The sequence below is a fragment of the Acanthaster planci genome, linkage group LG13 (genome assembly GCF_054643075.1).
Source record: "Acanthaster planci isolate LZ-2023a linkage group LG13, COTS_SCS, whole genome shotgun sequence".
Lineage (NCBI taxonomy): Eukaryota > Metazoa > Echinodermata > Asteroidea > Valvatida > Acanthasteridae > Acanthaster > Acanthaster planci.
In genome coordinates this window covers 1,638,376-1,659,026 of record NC_141789.1, presented here as the reverse complement: position 1 = coordinate 1,659,026, position 20,651 = coordinate 1,638,376, and the positions used below count along the sequence as shown (strand labels likewise).

General features: G+C 41.5%; 2 protein-coding genes across 9 annotated transcripts in view; both read left to right on the top strand.

Moving 5' to 3' along the window:
• The first annotated feature begins 452 nt into the window (after window positions 1–452).
• LOC110977119 (uncharacterized) lies at window positions 453–3,437 on the top strand. Of its 2 annotated transcripts, none has more exons than XM_022230960.2 (2): window positions 453–759; window positions 1,436–3,437. In XM_022230960.2, exon 2 carries the CDS (start codon window positions 1,505–1,507, stop codon window positions 2,807–2,809), a length of 1,305 nt encoding a protein of 434 aa, XP_022086652.2. In that variant the 5' UTR covers window positions 453–759; window positions 1,436–1,504; the 3' UTR covers window positions 2,810–3,437. The 2 variants fall into 2 exon arrangements, with proteins under 2 accessions (XP_022086652.2, XP_087001382.1); XM_087145256.1 differs by having other exon boundaries at window positions 453–834.
• A 792-nt stretch (window positions 3,438–4,229) lies between these two features.
• LOC110979923 (LIM domain-binding protein 2-like) overlaps window positions 4,230–20,651 on the top strand; it is a 35,387-nt gene continuing 18,965 nt past the window's right edge. For 2 of the 7 annotated variants that reach the window (XM_087145101.1, XM_087145100.1), the window contains exons 1-2: window positions 12,302–12,435; window positions 15,905–15,980. In XM_087145101.1, the coding sequence (XP_087001227.1) occupies window positions 12,395–12,435; window positions 15,905–15,980 (117 nt within the window). In that variant the 5' untranslated portion in view covers window positions 12,302–12,394. Of the gene's footprint in view, window positions 4,390–8,711; window positions 8,909–12,031; window positions 12,436–15,543; window positions 15,981–20,651 lie in introns of those variants that run through there. The other 5 variants (XM_087145098.1, XM_087145099.1, XM_022236105.2 and 2 more) reach the window with 5 other exon arrangements.

The window sequence follows — 20,651 nt, the reverse complement described above, 5'->3', positions numbered from 1 at the left end:
GAAAAAGTCTGTTTTTTTAGATTGTTCCGTGTGCGGCGATTTCCCCGTGACTTAAGGAATAGCCGCAGGGAATTGATGCTGTGTTGTGAATGTCGCCTTTGCGTGGAAGTTTATGTTACAAACTCTACACGCAGAAAATGCCAAAATTTAGAGGCATTATCCTCCACTGTTTGTTTTTTTCAGTTCGTGCCGTACGGTACAGTGTGTTTGTTACCTTTGGAAAATATTCAACACTAGAGCTGATAAGAAGCTATTCCCCCCCCCGAATACGGTACAAAATAGATGGTAAAGACTTCGATTACTGTGTGACAAATTTTGCCTGTGAGGGGAAGGAAATGAAACGGACCAAATTTCGGTTACTTGTACATATACAGTTTCATCAGTTTTTTTTATTAAATACAAAAAACCATCATGTGCATGGTGTTTAAATTTATCATGGCCGTCGTCTTGTCAGCCTCGTCTTCAAACAACTCACTCAGGCTGCACCGTCATCCCCGTCCGTCCTCTCGACAAGGAAATCTCTCACGGGCGCGCTCCCGTACTGATGAGTGTCCCGCGAGAAGCCAGTGGAAATAATTAGATTCCTCGTCGTCATAGTGACGAAGGCAGATCTCGCCGGGCCCCTAACACAATTGGAAATAATAATCGGCATGCAAGATCGCTATTGTCGGCTTGACTCGCGCCGTCTCTAAACGTACCATCAAGATCTGCGGCGAGGATTTGCTTACAGGCCCTGCGCAGCCGCCGCAAATGAATGAGGTACGTTTTTTCCCACATACCTGGAAGATCGAAAACTGTGAATTGATAGCAGAACCTTCAGAAGTTGACCGTCGCGTGAGTAATGTGTGAACTTTTCGCTAAAGTCAGATTTTCATCCTGCACATAAAATTATTTGCATGAGTTTCTTGAAGTTACATCGCGCACGTAACAACACGAATATGTAATAACAAGAACATGCACGGTAGGCCTGCATGACGCGATGGAGTTTTTTTTTAAGTTCGACAGTGTCACGTGAATTTAGTCCGTCCATTTTTTGCTATGGTTGTGAGATTCTCGGGATCACGGTGAAGTCTGGCCAAGGTACCTGGCCGTCAGCCGGTAAATAATAGAACGCTGCGTCGTTAAAAGATGAACCCGAGTTATGACTATTCACGAAACCGTAAAAAGTACCCTTGTGCGTTCTTTTCCTGGCTTTGTAGCATCCTTAGGGTTAAGTTGTTTTAAACATTCATGGCCCTAAGTTCATGAAGCTGATACGTCAGGAGATTACACAATTTGCTCTGTTTTGGACTTCAACACTTGTGTCGAAGTAAGTTCCAGTAAAGAATGTCTTTTGGTGAACCATAACTCTATAATCCTTTTTCGCTCGAGGATTTTGTAATATTTTTCTTACATCTCAAACACGACCATAATTATGTCTATTTCTGCATTGCAGGATTCTTCATAGCACCCCACTGAGCGCTAGCAACTAACAACAATCCAACCGTTTCACTGCTCTGGCGTTATGGCCGAATCAGGCGCCGTTCATGCGTTCGCCGGATGGCTTTTGCCGTTCTTCGATGGGTTAATGTTCGCAATAGGCCTCCCGGGGAACCTTGTGGTTCTTCGTGTTTTCTCCGACAGGCAGTCCCACCGTCCTTCCCATGTGTTGCTTGTTGGTCTGCTGGCTGCCGACTTGCTTGTTTGTCTGTGCCGCATGGTCATCCTGTACCTCTCCCTGGCCCACAACTCTAGTCTCCAAGACGGACTGGCTGCTCTGCGCTGTCGCATCTCAGATGGGTCCCTTTTCTTCTCCGTCTGCACGACAATGTTCTTGCTCACGGCTGTGTCCCTCGACCACTATGCCGTCTTTTGTAGGCCCATCATCAAACTCAGGGTCACTGTCCCCAAGACAAGATTCCTCCTGGCGTTGTGTTTCCTGGCAGCGCTGGCACTGTCGACCGCCACGCCATTGTTCGCCACATACGAACTCGTCGAGGAGAGCCACTTTTGCCGGGTAACTTCACTGCGATGGCTGAGCGATCTCAGGTTTTACTTTCTTCTTGGCCTGAGCGCTGTGGCTTTCTCTGTCAATGCCTGGCTGTATGTTGGCATTTCTCGAGCCATCAAGCACCGCGTGAGAGTCGGCAATGACGGGCGCAGCAACCGATCTTGTTTGAGCTTGATAAGCGGGGTTACTCAAGTGAGCCTGACCGTGCCGCAAATCTCAAGTCTGATGGATAGCCCGCCACCCGCACTTCCACCTAGGCCCTCCGCTTACAACCAGGAAGTGGCAATAACATCCCAAGACGAACCCCCTTGCTGCAGTTCTAGTTCCGGTTCGAAGGCTGCTAATCTAGTTTCAGAAACTAGCAGTGCGGCATGTCACGAGCTGAGAGATGGAATGGCCCCGCCCAAGAAGGTGCGATTTGACGACCCCTGGTCGCGGACGGATCGACGAAGCGAAAATCCCCTACCCGGGCTGAAGTCATCAAGTTCCTCACCATCATCATCGTCACCAACGACTTCAGATTCCAATACGGCACGCATGATGTTCGCAAAGATGCTCGTGTTCTCCCTGACCTGGATTCCAGTAATCATCTTCATGACTTTGGAGCATTTCATTTTCAGCTTCCTCGACGTCTGGCTGGAAATGTGCATCCATCTAGTCGTGGTCAATTCTGCTCTCAATATCGTCATCTTTGCCGTCGCTAGCAGGCAGTTCAGATCCGAGAGCCGAGATTTGTTGAAGGCCATACGGTGTTTCTGGGAGCCGAGATTCGAGAGACGTAGGCCCATTCATCTCCACCATCCTTACTGGATTCGATAAGTCCGAACACCACAGCATGTAAAAATGGCACAAACACAGCAAGAAAAATGTTTGTGGTAATATTTTGGACACTACGTAATTGGCAACTCCCTGGTTCAAGACTGTTTAAAGATGATCGAAACATTTACTATTCATGAGCTTTTGGAATCAGATTTTGAATTTATGTATATATAATTTCTAAATATTTATGAATAAAGAAAATCTAATATTTGGGATTCATGATACGGATTGGGGAAACTGAACATTTCTTGTTCTCTAAAAGGGCAAAAACTGTGATACTCCTGAAACTCCTCTCTAGATGAACCATGGAAAGCTTGAAACGAAAATTTCTGGAGAATAATGCACGTTTCAGTAAAAGTAGATGATTTCACTTCAGTAATCTTTCACATCATGTAATAGTGTTATTGTCCGAGATATTTTTACACACGAGTGTTAATTAACAAAAGGGTTTTGTATAAGTATAAATTTTCAGCATGCACCAAATACCATCTGTAGTTGGTGGTTGTTAATGAAAAACTGTGACAAGACGTACGATGTTTGCTTTGTACAAGCTTGTATTAATCCAATCATCTGATTAGCTCTATTCCACGGTAAATGGAACGTGCTGTTCAACGATTTCATGAAGTAATAAAAACTCAAAGGTGAAGTAGAAGTCTGCTCATATTTATTTAGGTGATACATGCTGGTATCTTTTAAGGTATTGTCACAGTGGTAAAACAAACAGTGAATGTTTCACATTCGTGCAATGGAAAGGAAAAAATGGCAACGGAAGGATCGGACCTATTCTATATTGATGGAACATCCCACCAAACGTCAACTGTCTCTTTGTGATGCTTCGTCATCTACTTGTTATCTGCACCTTTTTCACTACTGTCAAACTCTTTTGTCTTTAAGTTAAGCTTCTCGGAAAGTGCTCTGCCAGTGTGAAACAATAATACCTGTATAATAAATCTGCAAGAAGGAGCGATCCATACTGGATTATCGACCTATCACCAAACATATTGAAATGTCGGTGTAGTGAAATTCAAAAGTTTCATCAATGCTCCACACAAGTACATGTATGTCTATTTCATTTGAAAAATGTTTTGGACAGACGCGCCTATTTTTTCCCCAGTGGTTACCACTCCTGCGTGATGGCGCCCTCTGTTGAAGCTTTTTTCTTAAACATCACATAAATATAAGCGGCCGCAGTGATATTAAATGGCTATGAAATTAACAGTTACATAATTGTTATCCTCTTAGCCGTGAACATAGTTTCCAAATTAATATATATTTCATATAGGGTCATTAATCTAGCTAAAATACTGTTTTATTAGCTACGTTGAGAAGCGGATGAATAACATATTGACGGCATGCAAACTACGTGAAAAGGCACAGTTGGTCCCCTGCATAAATAACAAATTACTGGTATTGTCACCAGCTGATTCTTTACTGCCGCCGCATCATTGCGAACTAGTTATCAACATGGCGGTGTAAATATCGGTCGCTGGAGGAGCGGACAAAAAGCAACGGAAGAGGACAAATCTTGAGCTATATTGTGGCCATGATCGGTAGCAAAAGCCGTTGAAATTAATCCTCAGGTGGGTAACTCACCAAGGCCCATAAAGAAATGTTTTCATTTTGCTATGAAAGGTAGTATGTAGAAGCTTTGTAACGGCATAGTGGGGGCAATCTGCAAGTGCACAAGTGTTGTAAGGGTATTGCCCAATTTCCGGACGCATAGTAGGCTGCATCATGTACAGTAATTGTCCCGATGTCTGTGTAAATCGTAAGTTCGTAAGTCGCCGACTCCAAGAACTGAGGGGGGGGGTAGTTCTGGGGGTAAATTGCACTGCAGTAAGTTTTACTTTCAAGAAACTAGAAGTTCCTTTAGAACTTGCATGACTTGAATAGATGGCACCCCAAACTCGTATGCAGTCTTACTGATCATGCTGATTTAAATTTTGATGCTGTCAATGGACTGGTTTTTTAATCCAGCCTAGCCGTGCTACTTGCTAGCCGAACAAATGAAGGCTAAGGTTTAGACTACCCGCCCAGTCCGTGCAGTGGGGTTTGTCGTCCGCCATGCTTGTGGATGACAAACCCCACTATTATTAATTAAGCTATTCTGGATGGAGTCCTAGGCCTACATGTACATGTCATGTATGTAATGCCTACCATCATCTGAGGTTGCAGTCTCAATCAAATCGTTCATCAAACATGTCAAAAGTCCATTCCAATGGAGCCATAGGCCTATCTTTTGGAATTTGGCAAAAGAGTTGATGGTTTTTCAAATTCAAACATGTGATACATGACCGAACCTCCTTGATGGTATTGGTAGTCACCAGGTCCCTAATTTGACACTTTTTGTAAAGTTTGATTGGTTTTCACAGTAAGTGGTGAAATCAGGGGCCTGGCGACTATCTACAATGTAAGAGGGCCTATTTTATACCATCATGGACGTTAGCTTTGTAAAATGAGAATTACATTTGACATGTACTTGCCAACCTTTTTTATTCCACACAGTAGCAAGCTACGAGCAACCAATCTGTACACCACCCCTACCTGAAATTTGTGACTCGCGTGGAAAAACAGTGTATCCCAGACAAATGTGATCAGTTAACACACAATCAGTAGAGAGTAGAGGCGCACATCTCAACTCGGTGACTGTCCTTGTGTTTGGGGAAGCCCCTTTATTCGAGGACAAAATCAGTCCCCGGAAAGAGAGAATGCCCCTCTATATAGGGACAATTTTTTTTCAAGGGAGCACGGGGGATCCGACCATTACCCTGGGGATCCTTTTAATGCCTTGACCCTAACAGCCCTGAATACTATAGTAACATGTACTATTCATTGCTGTCACCTGTAAGAAGACATGACCTTGTTTTCTCTGAAGCCATAAAATACAATAGATAAGACAATGTACCATACAGTGCTGTGGCACTATGAATGCATGGCTTTATTGTTCTCTGTACAAGTAACAATGGAGGGTGCCCTAGCCAAAAGTAGTAATCTGTAGCGCTAGGTCCTTCAGGCTCAGGCTACTACTTAGTATTTTGTAGTACTGAGTGCTGTAATCCAAACGATATGTGTAACTGTTTCATTGGATTCAGCAGAAAACAACCACTCAAAACTGCCATTTGAAAAAATGATACTGTTTACTTGTAGGATTACAAGCAGGAGTCTACAATGGCAAATAAAGGGTGGAGAAAAGACCCCATCAAAACAATTTTTTGAAAATCAATTTATTATGATATATTCAATCAAGTAACATGGTACAAAGTTCATAAAATAACTAAATATGAACGGAGAATATGGGAGGAAAAAACGAAAATAGCATGTGGATATTTTTTACCTAAGCCCACCATTTATTGGCCCAGAAGGATCACATGACAGGGCGATATATTTGCATATCACACTCACCGTGAGCTCTCTCTTTCTGCCGATAGTACGTGCACGTGCTCGAGACATTTCTGCTCCTTTAGTCATTTTTGTGTGGTACCCATGATACGTTTTGTGCATAGGCTGCCAGGAAATTTGATCAATGATCGGACTCGTATAACAGACTCATTCCCGTCCCTGCAGCGTATAAGGTACCGGTAATACTGGGACCGCTAACCAGACTACATGTACTCACTCGTACCCGCACTAGTTTCACATTAAACTTGACACAAATAAAGGATGTGAGGGAACAGTGCATGTGCAGATGATATTGTTTATGTCTGTTTGTAGGTTAATTGTACAGTTTGACAGTAGGCCTCTCGTCTTCTGAAATTCAGAGCTTGTTTCTTGGGATAAATTCCTTAAGATCACATGTAAAGGGACCATCCTGTAAACAAAGCATTAGTAATGGTGGGAATTTACGTTTAATTTGAAAAATGTATATAGAAAACTTTCCCATCCCATTTAAATGTTTAGCCAACACTTTACAGAGGTTGTCGCCGCCTACCTCAGTGTTCTTATACACATGCATAATTAAATACAACAACGCACATAGTCCAACAATTGTAAAAATGTAGGTTGATGTCAGGCCATTTAAAACAAGCAGTGTTTATTGTTTTAGAATCATTTTTTTTTCAAAAAGTACAGGGATGCCGAAAGGGAAAAGTGTTCCGAAAATCAGATTACATTTTGCAGGCATCGTTTGCCAAAAAAAAATGTGTAAACGTCCTACCCTTAGTTCATTCAGTTTGATATTTCAGAAAGGCGAGTGGGCATGTGGCCACTCTGACAGGGCAGAGCTGGCACGCCTGGATTGGTTTTCCTGAATGACCTCAGACGCGATCCATTTGGGTAGTTGGACCTTCTTCATATGATCACTGTGCATCATTATAGGCACCAGTGACATAAATGAATATTTGACATACAGTGTATACAGTCAAAAAAAGTGTTACATCTTGAAAGGAAATGAATAAACTTGAGCTGCACTTTTTCTCACTGGTCTTTTGTTTTCAAATCTGGCAGGTTTTCAGTCAAAGTCATAAAAATCACGTTTTTGCTATTTCTGATTTAGATGTACAGTATCTCATTTGTTTCCAAGAATTAGAACTTCACAATTTTTCGCACCATCCTCGGACTTTTAGACCTGATTCAACATTGGACCTGATGTAATGCTGTAACTGATCAAACCTACTTGATCTAATGTACCTTGTCTAATGTTGTACTTAATTTAAAATTATACATGTATGATTGTACATGTACCTGATCTAACATTGTACCTAAGCTGTAATGTTGTATCTGAGCTACCGTTGTACTTGATGTAACGTTGTATATGTACATGTACCTGACCTAATGTTGTATCTGAGCTAACGTTGTAACTGAGCTAATGTTGTACCTGAGCTAACATTGTACTTGATCTAACGTTGTACATGTACCTGAGCTAACGTCGTACCGAATCTAACTTTGTACCTGAGCTAACGTTGTACCTGAGCCAATGTTGTACCTGAGCTAACGTTTTACCAGGATCTGACATTGCACCTGATCTATGTTTGTACCTAAACATTCATATATCCTGGTGTAACAGGTACATTTGCCTCCCTCTGAATCTACTCCGTGACCCATTTATCTGAACCATGGATTTGTCTACAGCTTTCCAAAGCTCAAGGGTTTGCGGTGGGTCTCATTGACATTTTGAATTGCTGTATGCAGCACTAATACCAGCAGAATTGCTCCAATTTAAACATGTTTGAGTACCCAAGCCTTTATCGGAAAGTGTATCTCGTGCAACAGGGATCTTTTTGCATACTGATTGCATACAGGCCTGTCAAACATCTTTACTGATATGCAGTGCACGTCATGTGTACATTTTGCCTGGTACCAGTACATGTACATTGTAGATTGTGTCTTGTCCCCTCCTTTGCTGTTATTAAAAGCACTGTAAACCAGGTCAAAGAGACTGAGCCACCCTTTTTAAAGACATTTTCTCTTATCATTGTAATCAGTGCTTGTTCAGGTATATTTGCAAAGAATCCCCCATCGATAAGAAAACTGTCACTCACGTTTTATTGACAGAGGGAAAAAACTTGGGCATTGAGAAGTGTGTATTGTGCCCGCATCCATAGATACATGTAAATATGGTTTATTAAAAAGTACTGTTTACACTAAGAAACTTGAGGAGACTTTCCTACAGGCTGCGCTTAGAAAGGGATCCTCAGTGCATTCGGCTCGGGGAAAGGAATCTCTAACTGGAGTTCAAATTTCAAAATCCAGTTGTTCCACTGAATATCATTCAGTGGTCAGCATTGTTCATGGATGTGGATGGCTGATTGTGCTCCAAATAAGGCCTTAAGAAGCTGCATGGAATGGTCAGCGATCATCTATGGCCTATCACAAAGCAGAAATCATGGGTACCAGCAGGTATCCGTGATGTACAGGTGCACTGTATATATGTATCTTGTCAGCTTGCTCAGTTTTAGCGTAAAGGCTGTCAAGTAGTTATACCCAGTCGCCTTAACCATGTTTTGCTGTGTCTGCCAGTACCAGCTTCGGGTCTCTATCTAGTTTAACCCTACAGCAATTGAGGTTTTGAGGACTGCTGAATCAAACAGCATTGGAGATTTAGGACAAAAGAGTGTCGAGGTCTGCAAGGTCCAGTGGAGACTCCAGCGGTGATCTTGTTGGGTATGATGTGACATGATTTAGACTTCCCTGAAAACCGGTCTCTCCCACAGGGACTCGGGCCTCCCGTTGGCCCGTTTTCAGTGTAATCCATGCAGTCATGCACATTGCACAGTATAGTTAACGAGTCCTTTTTTCGTTTGGTCCAAATTTCATGTTACACCGGCATGGTTTCGGCTGACAGCATGCACATAGAGTTAGGGGCCCACTGGACGTGTAGATTTTGTATGTACATGTTGTAAATTTACCGATACATGTGTCTGGCATTTTCAGGCCTGGTACATGTGGACATGTGGACGTGTAAAAGGACAGTGCGTACCTGTATACATGTATACTGTACAATGTACATGTACATGTGCTGTACATTATATGCATCTGCAAATATGACATGTACTGTACATGTACAGTGTACATGCTAAAGATAGGCTTATGCACACTTTAGTGGCATAATGTGTACATGGTGAAACAAAGACCATGGGTTAATGTGTAGCAGACTGAAGCTCTGTGGTACACTACATGTACACTACATGGGATAAAAGAACCTTGATGACCCAATGCCCAATACATGTATACCCTCACCGTGAGTTTTATGCAACTTGCATGATTAATTATCGTCAGTTTGGTGCGTGATGTGACTACATTTACTGTGCACAAAATGCAAATGATATTTTGCTGACTGTATTGACTAGATCACATTTGTTTACATCTGGTGAGTTCTGCCTGTTGTCCATATTATTTTTTACTTACAGGGTGTATATGCTAACTTAAAAAAAAGTGTGGAAATGTACAGGAACCATACATGTACTGTGGTCATGTGTGGTGCTGTACATGAACTGAGTCAGCCAAGGGTGTACATGTATGTACATGTACCTGTAGGTGAATTTGAATGATTGAATATTCAAATATTTGACTTTCCATCTTATCGAATGTTCAAATACATGTATTCCGTTGCACTTTATTCCCCCCAAAAGCAGAAATAAAATATTCCAGTTCGGACAAAAAGTGGTAAAAAAAAAATTGTGAAGAAAAGTTGTTTTGGGCCTTTTTTCGTCAGACATGTGTTTTTTAGTTTATTCACATTATAGGAATTGAAATACGCTTTTAGAAAAGAGTTTTGTAACCAACGCATTGTTTTTGAAATTTCCCTTTTTATTTGATCGATTTTCATCTTTGAAGTTTTACATAAAATCGAAAATAATTAATATTCCATTATTGACCGAATAGTCGAGCAATATGCAGGACCATCATAAATGCTTATGAAATAGTGATGGAACTGTGCCAGGCCCACTGACTGAAAGTGTGGTATATTATTACGTCAACCTGATTTCTTGTTTTTTTTTGGGAGGGTTGGTTTTGTTTGGTTTCATTATTTGGGAAACGACCATCATTATCTCTGGACAAGGGCCGCTTCCTTTCATTGTAGCTTCAGCATGAGGAAGGAACTCCCAAGTCCTGCTGCAAGCTTTCCGTGTCTCGTTAAGGAAATTCATTGCCCTCATCCTGTAAACAAGTTGTTGTGTGCTTGCCAAAGTACTCTTCTGGCAGTGGAAATTTACCGTGGCAGTCGGCACTGTAAGGCAAGCGGCACCTTTGACCTGTTACATTCAGATGACAGTGTGGTGCATTTATGCGATACTATATACCCAAGAGCAAGAGCGTGATCAGTTTCATGCATTTACATGTACATTGTACATGTATTTTCCCTTTTTAATCTGGTAATTTTATTTGACTTACCGGTACAGACACCACAAACAAGGTTTTATTCAGAACTCCAGTTGTAGATTTTCCCCTTTATAATGTAGAGTCACAGGAAATTAACTGCAAACAAAAATCGACTAAGCCTTTTAAGACTCCTATTAGGGCTGTGCCCAATATCCAAATAATCGAACATTTGATCGATTATCAAATATTCGAATGTTATCTTCTGAATTTAAATATTTGAATGTAAAATTCATGAAAAGGAAGGGAAAATTTTGTTTTGTTTTAAATTAGAAACATTACACTCTAGAGGCCTGTTTCAAGCAGATTCAAATGAAAAGTGACAGAAATCTTGCAATGATTCAAAAAGTAAATTATTCATTAAACAATTTCCATAAGGAACACAAATTTTCAACAGGGCAAGAAGTATTGTTGATCCCTTAAATCTTGCTACTTCGCGGCTGGAGATACTCCCAGATGTGAAAAGCTATTACATGTATATTGATCATAATGTACAATTGTGCACGTTACTGCAACTGATTTTGTATATATGGTTTGTCCATCAACAACCTGCATGTTTGTATCGGTACAACCGAATATTCGGATATTCGATCGAATTGGAGGTCCAATACTCGAATAGTGAATTATTTGAATTGACTCAGCCCTACTTCACACATTCAGGGTTATTTTGCCAAGTTGTACTTTGCACAAATATTACATGCATTGAGTGCATAATTTGCCATCACTTGCAAAACCCAGCAGTGATTCATAAATTTAAATGTGATTTCGTTTTCTGCATGTCACCAAAAAAAGTCAGACAACTGATGCTCCTTGCAAAAAGCGAAAAAATTGAACATTTTCAAAGAGTAAATGTTGATTCATATTTTTAAAATTCTGTAAGTCATGATAAAACAAATGATACAGTTTGTATTCTTTGCTAAAGGGAAATGGAATTCTTTATTGAAAGCAAATTACATGTATTATTTTTCAATAAAGAATTGTTTGTTGAGAAGAAGAATGGTTAGATTTTTCTGGAGTTCTTCCTACGTGTACACATTTTGGTATTCACACCAGTACACACTGCGTGCACAGTGCACTTGGGGAATACTTTTACAGTATTCGGTGGTTCATGGAGTGAGTTAGACATTTTCCTATTCAAATGATAGTTAAGCTAAGTAGCAAAGTGATGAGGCTTACCGGGGTTAAATTCACAACCGTTTACAATTACTTGATAGATTGAAACCAGTTGTCATGTTGGTCGGCTACGTATCTGGAAGCTCAGTCCAGTTGCAGTTCAAGCAATTGTTAATGTGAGCTGTGCTGACAGATTATGCTGCCTCTCCAGGGCTTCAGCCGGAATTGTTCCTGCACCTACGTGACCATCAATTGACGTTAATCGTGATTATCTATCTCTCAATATCATTGCAGCCAAGAGCCAGAGAGTCCCGGGTACATTAATACAGTTAGTTGGAGCCGGACATCAGATCATCAACCGCCCCTCGGCGTGCGAGAGAGCACTTTGCAAAATTACAACTAGGAGGGGGAAAAAAGCTAGTTTTGTCGTGCCCGTCACTCCAAATCGGGAACCACTGCGTGCGTATGGTACTGTGCCCGGTGAAGAAAAAGTCCAGTGGTTCGGCCGAAGACGCTGAAGTGACGACATTCCAACACGGGAAGGCTGTTCTCACCACTGCTTAGCTCCACTGCGTTTCCCAGGCCGTGGCTCAAGGCAGAAACCTGGACGGTCCAGGGGAGAGACCACGGTTCCCCTTTGGCGTGCCAGCACCCGGAATGCCGGTCCCAATGGATGGACGAGAGCAGGGCTACATGCCGTAAGTCACCACCCATTATATTTACTCACTATCCACTGAAAAATTAACCATTGTCACTGTGCAACAGTGGTACATGTACATGTTGCATGCATGTGACATCATTCGCATTCGCTCACCATTTACATGCACATGCATTCACATTTCAAGCATCAAATTTTGCAAGGAAGTTTTTCTTACAAGCACCATATTGCAAAATCCTGGCATGAAACACCTCTGATAATGGCTGAATTCTACTGTTTGAAATCAATCAAATTTCTTCAATCCTATTCAGGCCAAAATGACAGTTTAGCCAGTGGATGATACATTGTGTGCTTGAACGTCGGTCTGCCATCCAAATGGAGTTAAAAATGGATTAATTAACCCTAACCCTCCTTAATCCTCCAAAATCCTTCAGGCGGTTTTGGAGGATTTTAGAGGATTGAGGGTGAATGGCAAAAGTGGATGGCTTACTGCGAAGGATGCCATGCATGAAGGTTGTTGGTTAGAGCTTGTGTTGTTTTTGCTTAGTCATGCATAAATTCAGCCCAATATTTCTTTTGAATCAACCGCACTGCTCAAGATTGCCGTTTGCATTGCCTCAACATACATGTACATGTAAAGACAGGAATTGTCAGAGGATTTCGAAGGATTGAGGCAGTAAGCACACTTCCAAGTAACCTTTTTCAAAAAATTCTGGAAGATTGAGGGGAGAATCCCATTTGTTCATCCCCCAAATTGGAGGATTGAGGAGGGTCCCTAGCAAAAAGGGCCGGGGGAGGGGGTTAATTATGAGTTTTTGTGTCGGTAGCCACACTAAGTTTCTGAATGAACTGCATGCACCGGTACATAAATGGAACCGGTAGTGCTTCTGAGCTACATGTACTAGTTCAATGTATTGAATTGCACTGGTTACCGTATATGTTTCATATACATGTACGTGTAGCTCCATGGTGTGCTTGCGTTATTGCATGACAATGCATGAGTACACTATATTTCCCTCACTGTAGCTCTTTTTTTTTTTGGCCAATTGATCTGTGCGCCCTTGCATCGGCTCTGTTTCTCCCACCCTCCCAAACACCCCCCCACCCACCCCCCCTCCCCAACGCATTCCAGCTGAACAGATTCTAATAAGTGATCATTGCGTCAGGGTGTGTCCGCCTTTGCCTTATATTGGTCAGGAAGCCCCCCATCAAGCCGGGCCGAGGAGATAAGAAGTTATTCATTCCACCTGACAGCCACGCTGCCGAAGCTGGTGGTTGGTCGGTCGGTTAGGGGAGGGGGGGAGTGGGTGGGGGAGAGAGGCTGCTGGGGACGGGAGGAGGGGGGGAGGTTGCAGTAGGTGGCCAACTTCTGTATGCCGTTTGGCTCGATTGGGGCGTCTGTCGCTGACTAACCGTCCATTCACCTTGTTAGTTCACCTGTGAGGCAGCGATAGTGCTTTGTTTAATTGAATCTCGCCGGGCTACCGGATCCCATGTGGCCAAACTGTGACTGTGCAGCAAGGTGTACGAGGAGATAGCATAATTGTACAATACACATATATTGAACTGTGTTAAAGGCATATCACTGGTGTACTGCACATGTACTGTGTAAAGCAAGTGCCAGTAACTGTGTCTTGTCTAGCAATTCTTTTATTTTAACTGAAGAACAAGTCCTCATATTTATGACATTTTACAGAGTGTTGGCACTATGCACACAAAGGGAATTTTCAATTAGTTCCAGTAGTTGACTTGGGTTTACATGTACATGTACATGTAATCTCACAGTACCAACTAATGGTACATGAACATGTAATCTCACAGTACCAACTAATGGTACATGTACATGTAATCTCACAGTACCAACTAATGGTACATGTACATGTAATCTCACAGTACCAACTAATGGTACATGTACATGTAATCTCACAGTACCAACTAATGGTACATGTACATGTAATCTCACAGTACCAACTAATGGTACATGTACATGTAATCTCACAGTACCAACTAATGGTACATGTACATGTAATCTCACAGTACCAACTAATGGTACATGTACATGTAATCTCACAGTACCAACTAATGGTACATGTACATGTAATCTCACAGTACAAACTAATGGTACATGTACATGTATGCGATTTGCAGTGTTATTCTCCTCTCATAAACAAATCACACAAGTCAAGTACCGTACATGTATGTAAATGCTGCTTTTTTTTCTTTTTTTAAATCTTGGCCAGCTACTGTGCAGTCAGTGGGCGGAGATACCGATGGTACATGTATCAGTCAAACTGGCCAGGTATTGTACATGTACATGTATGTACGGTACTTTCACATACACATGTATGGGAGCAGTACTTGTGTTGATTACAAACGGGATTATTGCAAAATAGCTTAGCATAATTAGCATAATGACATTTACCCAGACTGCGCACGGAGATCCAGTAAATTGAAAGTATGCCCACGGAATGGCCAGTGTGCCAAGAGCATGTTACGTGTACTGAGTATATTGCTTAAGTGCATACACACTGTTACAGGTGTACATGTACCTATTAGCTGAACTACAATTCTCATTACAAAACAGGCACATTACTTCTACCTCTGTCCCAACTTTGGAACGTACATAGTTTACACGATATGAAAGACGCAAAGGAGGAAAACCAAAAGAAAAATACCAGAGCTACCGGTACAGTATAAAACACATTGTCGTCGGAGAGTAACATTACCACATTATTTCCTACAACCATGTACATGTAGTTTGTCAAATGATTTATTAGCGGCATATTAAAGAGGCCTGTGTGGCCATTTGAAGGTACCGGTAGGGGTTTGCTGAGTGGGCAAGTTCATTGTATTCAAAGGGGGACACGTTCCCTGTTGTCCAATCCCAGTTCTTGGAAAGTGTCAATTATGAATCTTGATCATAAAACTGTACATGTACCGGTATATTATCCTCGAGGATAAAAATGCGCACGAAATTATTTGCAGAGAAATTTCCCACGCAGGATTTTTGTCAGTGGTTGGGGGTCCGAGGGCTCCACTAGAGCATATTTACTTGTACTGTTATTTCCTTTTCCCTGTAGCTGTCATGGTCTGTGCTTGCATGGCTTGGTTCCATGAGCACATCACACAACCTGTTAAATACATGCACTATATGGAGGCTGTAGTGTAGTCACTGTACATTTAGAGCTGAGCATAACTGTACGCACATTGCACTACCCACTCTGGGTCACCGTCTGTGACATAAAATATGTGTAATTAGCAAAGGGGAGAGCAGAAAAAAGTCTCTGCGTTACAGTGTGTGTGTGTGTGTGTGTGCGTGCGTCTAGTTTGAGTGACACATGTACACGGTGTATTGACACTAGGCGCTGCTGTCGTCTTGTCCCTCCGTCTTCTGTCTCCCTGACCATGGCCACGACTGCTCCACCTCCGCCAACCCCCTGCAACATGCAGTGCGCTCCCGGCATGGCCGGCCCCGAATTACCCATGTTCAACTCTCTCCCCTTCTACAGGAGGCACACGCCGTTTGTCAGCCAACCGGACTACCGTATTTATGAGCTGAATAAGAGGCTACAGCAGCGAACAGAGGTGAGGAAAGGGGGGGAGGGGGGTTAGTTAAGGGGGGATGGTCAAATGAACCGTAGTCATTGCTTAGATTTATAAGGAACGGCAGGGAAGGATCTTTTTTATTGGATTCGATATTCGAGTGGTCACAAACCAGTGCGGATTGTGATAAATTTTGTTGTGAGATTCAAGTCGGAAATTGTAGAGTTTTTGTGTTGTTTTTTTCTTATTAATTTGCAATAATTTATCATGATGTCATACTCAGTAATCTGAAGTTGGAGAAATTTTCAGGTCTAACCAAGGCCTCCTTAGTTTCAACATTCTGCACTGTCTTTCTTTGGTACATTTGCTAATCCATACACCTACATGTATTATTAGTTTTTTTAGATCAAAAATCAAAAATTTTGTAGATCATATATGTGGTAAAATGTCGTTCATTTCTGTCTTTGTGATGTGTGAAGTCTCCATAGTCGGATACATGTAGTTGCATATTTACTGTGCAGTAAAGGTCACACAAATGTTAATGCCCCATACATGACTGCCCATTGCTCTTGTGTGGGGTACATGTAGGCTGTGAAGTCAAGCAAGTGAAATTTCACTGCTAGATTATCATGCATTTATGCATAATTTGCGGTATCCTCTGTGTGCTTATTCTTTGAAACTGTTCGCGAAAATTAATTAGTGCATTCTCTGAAAAGGACTGTTCGTTCATCACACATTGTACAGGGAAACAAGGAAGATAGTCCCATTAGTTAAATATACCGGTACATACATCGTACACACATGTACACATACATGTACATGTTCAAGCATATCGGGGCTTTCATTAACTTTTTTGACAAAGGAGTATTGTACTCACTTCTTTTGTAAAAAGGAGTATTTGCAACTCCTGACGTAAGAAATCTGGAAGTATTTCACTCCCTGGAGTTAAAGCAAGGAGTATTTTTATGTCTTCTAGTAAATAATTATGAAATCAAACTCAGTACATGAGATTTGGTTTACATTGTCATCTTAAACATAAAACAAGTTAGGTCGAGCTTGCATGGGCAGCTTCTCAATAAGATCAGCGAGGATGCTCCTTACGACATTGGAAGGCGAGTCATTGTCGATGTCATGGCTAGTTTTGCTGAAGAGCTCCGACAGTTTTGACAACACTAATTCCGCCGCGTGCGCCGCAAGAGGGCTATTTCCGAACCATCGATCACTTTATCAATGCATCGGACAGCGCTGCATGCTGCTCTGGCCTGTGCTACATGCATGGCGTAACAATGTTTTGATCGGTACCAATTTGATGTAATCGAATCCAACGTGCACACTGCGCAGGCGCCATTTACATGAACAGCTGCATTCCATACCGCCGCAGCACACCTTATTGCACATGTACACGTACACACGCGCTGTAGTGAGACATCGTGCACGTCGCCGTGCTTTTTTGCTGAGCGACATCGAGCGAGCGTGAGGACGAAGTACCGGCTTGATTTAGTGGCATGATACGGCTAAACAGTTTCCCTTACAACGTATTTGACTTCCTACAGTAAAAACATTTTAAAGAATCTAGGGTCAAAATGAATGCGATGGGAAGTTATTTTCGTATTCTCCATTTTCATCGCGTAAAATACGCCAATACCCACGCTAACGGAAGCCCTGGCATATGTATATATACAAAAGAGTACCGTTGATATTATTCATGTGTACATGTACATATAGATGTACAGGGAACCGGTACATGTATCAATGTACAATGTATATGTACATGTATGGCTGGTACTGCACACACATATATGCACTGTTTTAGAACAGTCCTCAGTCCTCCAATTTCAATAGGATTCTAATTACATGTACAATGTACATCCAGGGGGAGCAAAGCAGTTTATGCAAAATTTATGCAAATTCATGTGAATGTGCACAAAAGAAGTTCCTTTCTTCACCATAAGTATTATACTGACTGTACTTTCATGTACATTCTGCAGGTTTTGCAGGTATATATTGCAGCTGATGATATTAAAGGTCTTCTGTTTTGTGTGTCTACAAAACTCAAGAAGAAAGCCTCAAATTGGTGACTGATTTATACAAATGAAACAGGTACCGGCACTAAGTATACATGTACATTGACCTTTGCAATTGCAGTGTCCAGAATCAGACTGATGCCACCAGCTTGCACTCAAACCTATTATCTGGAAGGTGGACAAAATGTGAATAATGTAGACTCGGTTGGTGAATAATTTAACAACTCGTGGGCAGTCAGATGCTCATGAAAAAAGACAAGTCCTTGTTCCGTTGGTACATGTATATGTACCGGTACATGTATGTACATGTACATGTACAGTATGTATGGACTAATATGAGCCGTTTTACAGGTCAGTACAGGGTTGGCCTTCCCTTGTTCCTGGCATTGTAGGAGACAGTTTCTTTCGTCAGGAAAGTCAAAGCTGCCTTGTGGGGACAAACATTTGTCCCCATAAAGTTGTTGGCCCCCATAATATCCACATCTGTTCCCGTAAACCTAGTACAGTATGTGAACTTATTAATCAGGAAAATCCCTTCGCACAGATTAACCCACTGTACTAATCATTGCATTTGACACAGATAAATTCCAAGAAAATGCTACTAATAGCACAAAAGTAACAGCAAAAATTTACCAGATTAAAAAAAAAAATGAGGGAAACCAAACCAAAGAGATCAACCAAGCTGGGCATGTTTGGAGGAGAAGCTTGAATGTCTGCGGGCTCCCTTAGGGTTGATAGGAGGTCATTCCACAATCTAGGGGCAGAGAAAGAGAGTGACCTCTCAGCGGCCATTATTTGACCTATGGACTACCGGTACATGGAGACTGAATTCGGAATGTTGAGTCAAACTGGGATGAAACGAATTTTGGTTTCTGATGTTCAATACACATGCATGTTAGTATACATACATATACATGTGTAGAGTAGAGTGCTGAAAAAAAGTACCGTTACACATGTACATGTATACACTTGGTTTGGTAACATGTGCCATGCAGTGCATACACATGTTCATGAACATGTACACTCAGTTTGTACAAACTGTAGAATTACACTGAAGGTTTTACATTATGTCACCGGATACATGTACTAGTGTGTGAAGGCTCCGACTATTCCTACAAGTATCTGGACATGAATTTCAAAGAAAACACAGGAACTTCTCACATTTTTAAAAGTACCAGTACACACCCGTACAGCCGTGTGCAAAATTATATGGACGTGACATATTTTGTTGGTACATGTACATGTAGGCCTACTTGACTTCCCTGTGATGAAATGGCAATCAAAACAGTCTTTATCCATGAAATGTTTTTATTTTCAACATTACATACATGTAGTGTTTACACACGTGGAAAAGTATTTCAACACTTAACACTCCTGAAGAAATTGATATCCAATCCCTTACACTGCCTGGTTTACATTTGTCACTTGTATTGAATAATAAAACGAAATTGTGAGCGTCGCTCACATTAATAGCGTACATGTTCTTCCCCCACCATGCTTTACAGTTGGTAACAGGTGTTCAGTCTTGTACCTGTACCTTTCACCTGTCTGCGTACTTACACTCACCGTTTGGTTCCCAACTGTTCCAACTTACATGTAAGCAGAGTCATGTGATACCCATCCTCCTTTGTCCAATGCTTGTGTTTCTTTACCAAATTCAGATGCTTCACTCTGTCGTTCTGAATGTTCTTCCTCAACAATGGCTTCTTAGATGCTACTCTGTTTACAAGTCCTGTTTCTATCAACGTCCAAGGCACAGTTACTGAAGAAACTGTAACACCATGAGTCAGCATGGTGTTAATGTCATCTCAAAATTCTCTTTAGTTTTTTTTCTCAGGTCTCCAAGACTTAATTATAAGTGATTCACATGTCTCTCCAAAAGTTTCTTCTTCCTTCTTCCCCCGTAGCATTTTTTGGGGCATGAATCGGTCACCTTAAACCTGTCCAAAGTGTGTTTTGCAAAGCTTGGGCTGCATTTTATGTCCCTGGTTATTGATTGGTACATGTAGCTCCATCCAGCACCAGAGAGGGTCTTCATTTTTGCCCTTTGCTCGGATGTAAGTTCCTTCTTTGCTCTTACCCTGTTCAAGCTGTGGTGATCTGTACTCTAGGCTAGTTTCGGTTGCTTTATGTACCCATTCCCCTAAATAGGGGATTTTCATAATGTATTTAAAATTTTTGCCTACTCTCTTGACAAAAGGTTACCGCTGATGACCACCAAAGCTTGTCAAACCTTGCCAGTCTCCTGACGACGGACAGAGCATACTGTCTGAAATGTTGTGTACTATCCATTCCAAAAGAACTACCGAATAATTGTGAGAGATGAACGGATAGCTGGTAACTAGGGTTATTTGGATGAAATCTAAAATGTCCACAGATTTAAAAACATTGGTCAAATGGCTTAGTTTGACTACAAAGAACTTCATTCAGGTCTCCATGTGCCAAGTGTTCAAATAATTTTGCACACGTGCAAAACATTTGATGGGTACATGTACATTTACATTGATTGACATTAGATCACAAACAACAAAAGCACCTATTATATATCAAGTGTTCAAATAAGTTTTCACACCACTGTATATGTACATGTACCTACATGTACATGTAAATAATGTACAATCCTGCTACAAACCTTTTTTCTCAAAATGCATGGAACATAACCTTTTCCTTCCTGCTAGCCCTGTATGGT

What these genes read in the sequence shown, in the direction of transcription:
- LOC110977119 (XM_022230960.2), top strand. Translation starts at nt 1,505, where the DNA reads ATGGCCGAATCAGGCGCCGTTCATGCGTTCGCCGGATGGCTTTTGCCG.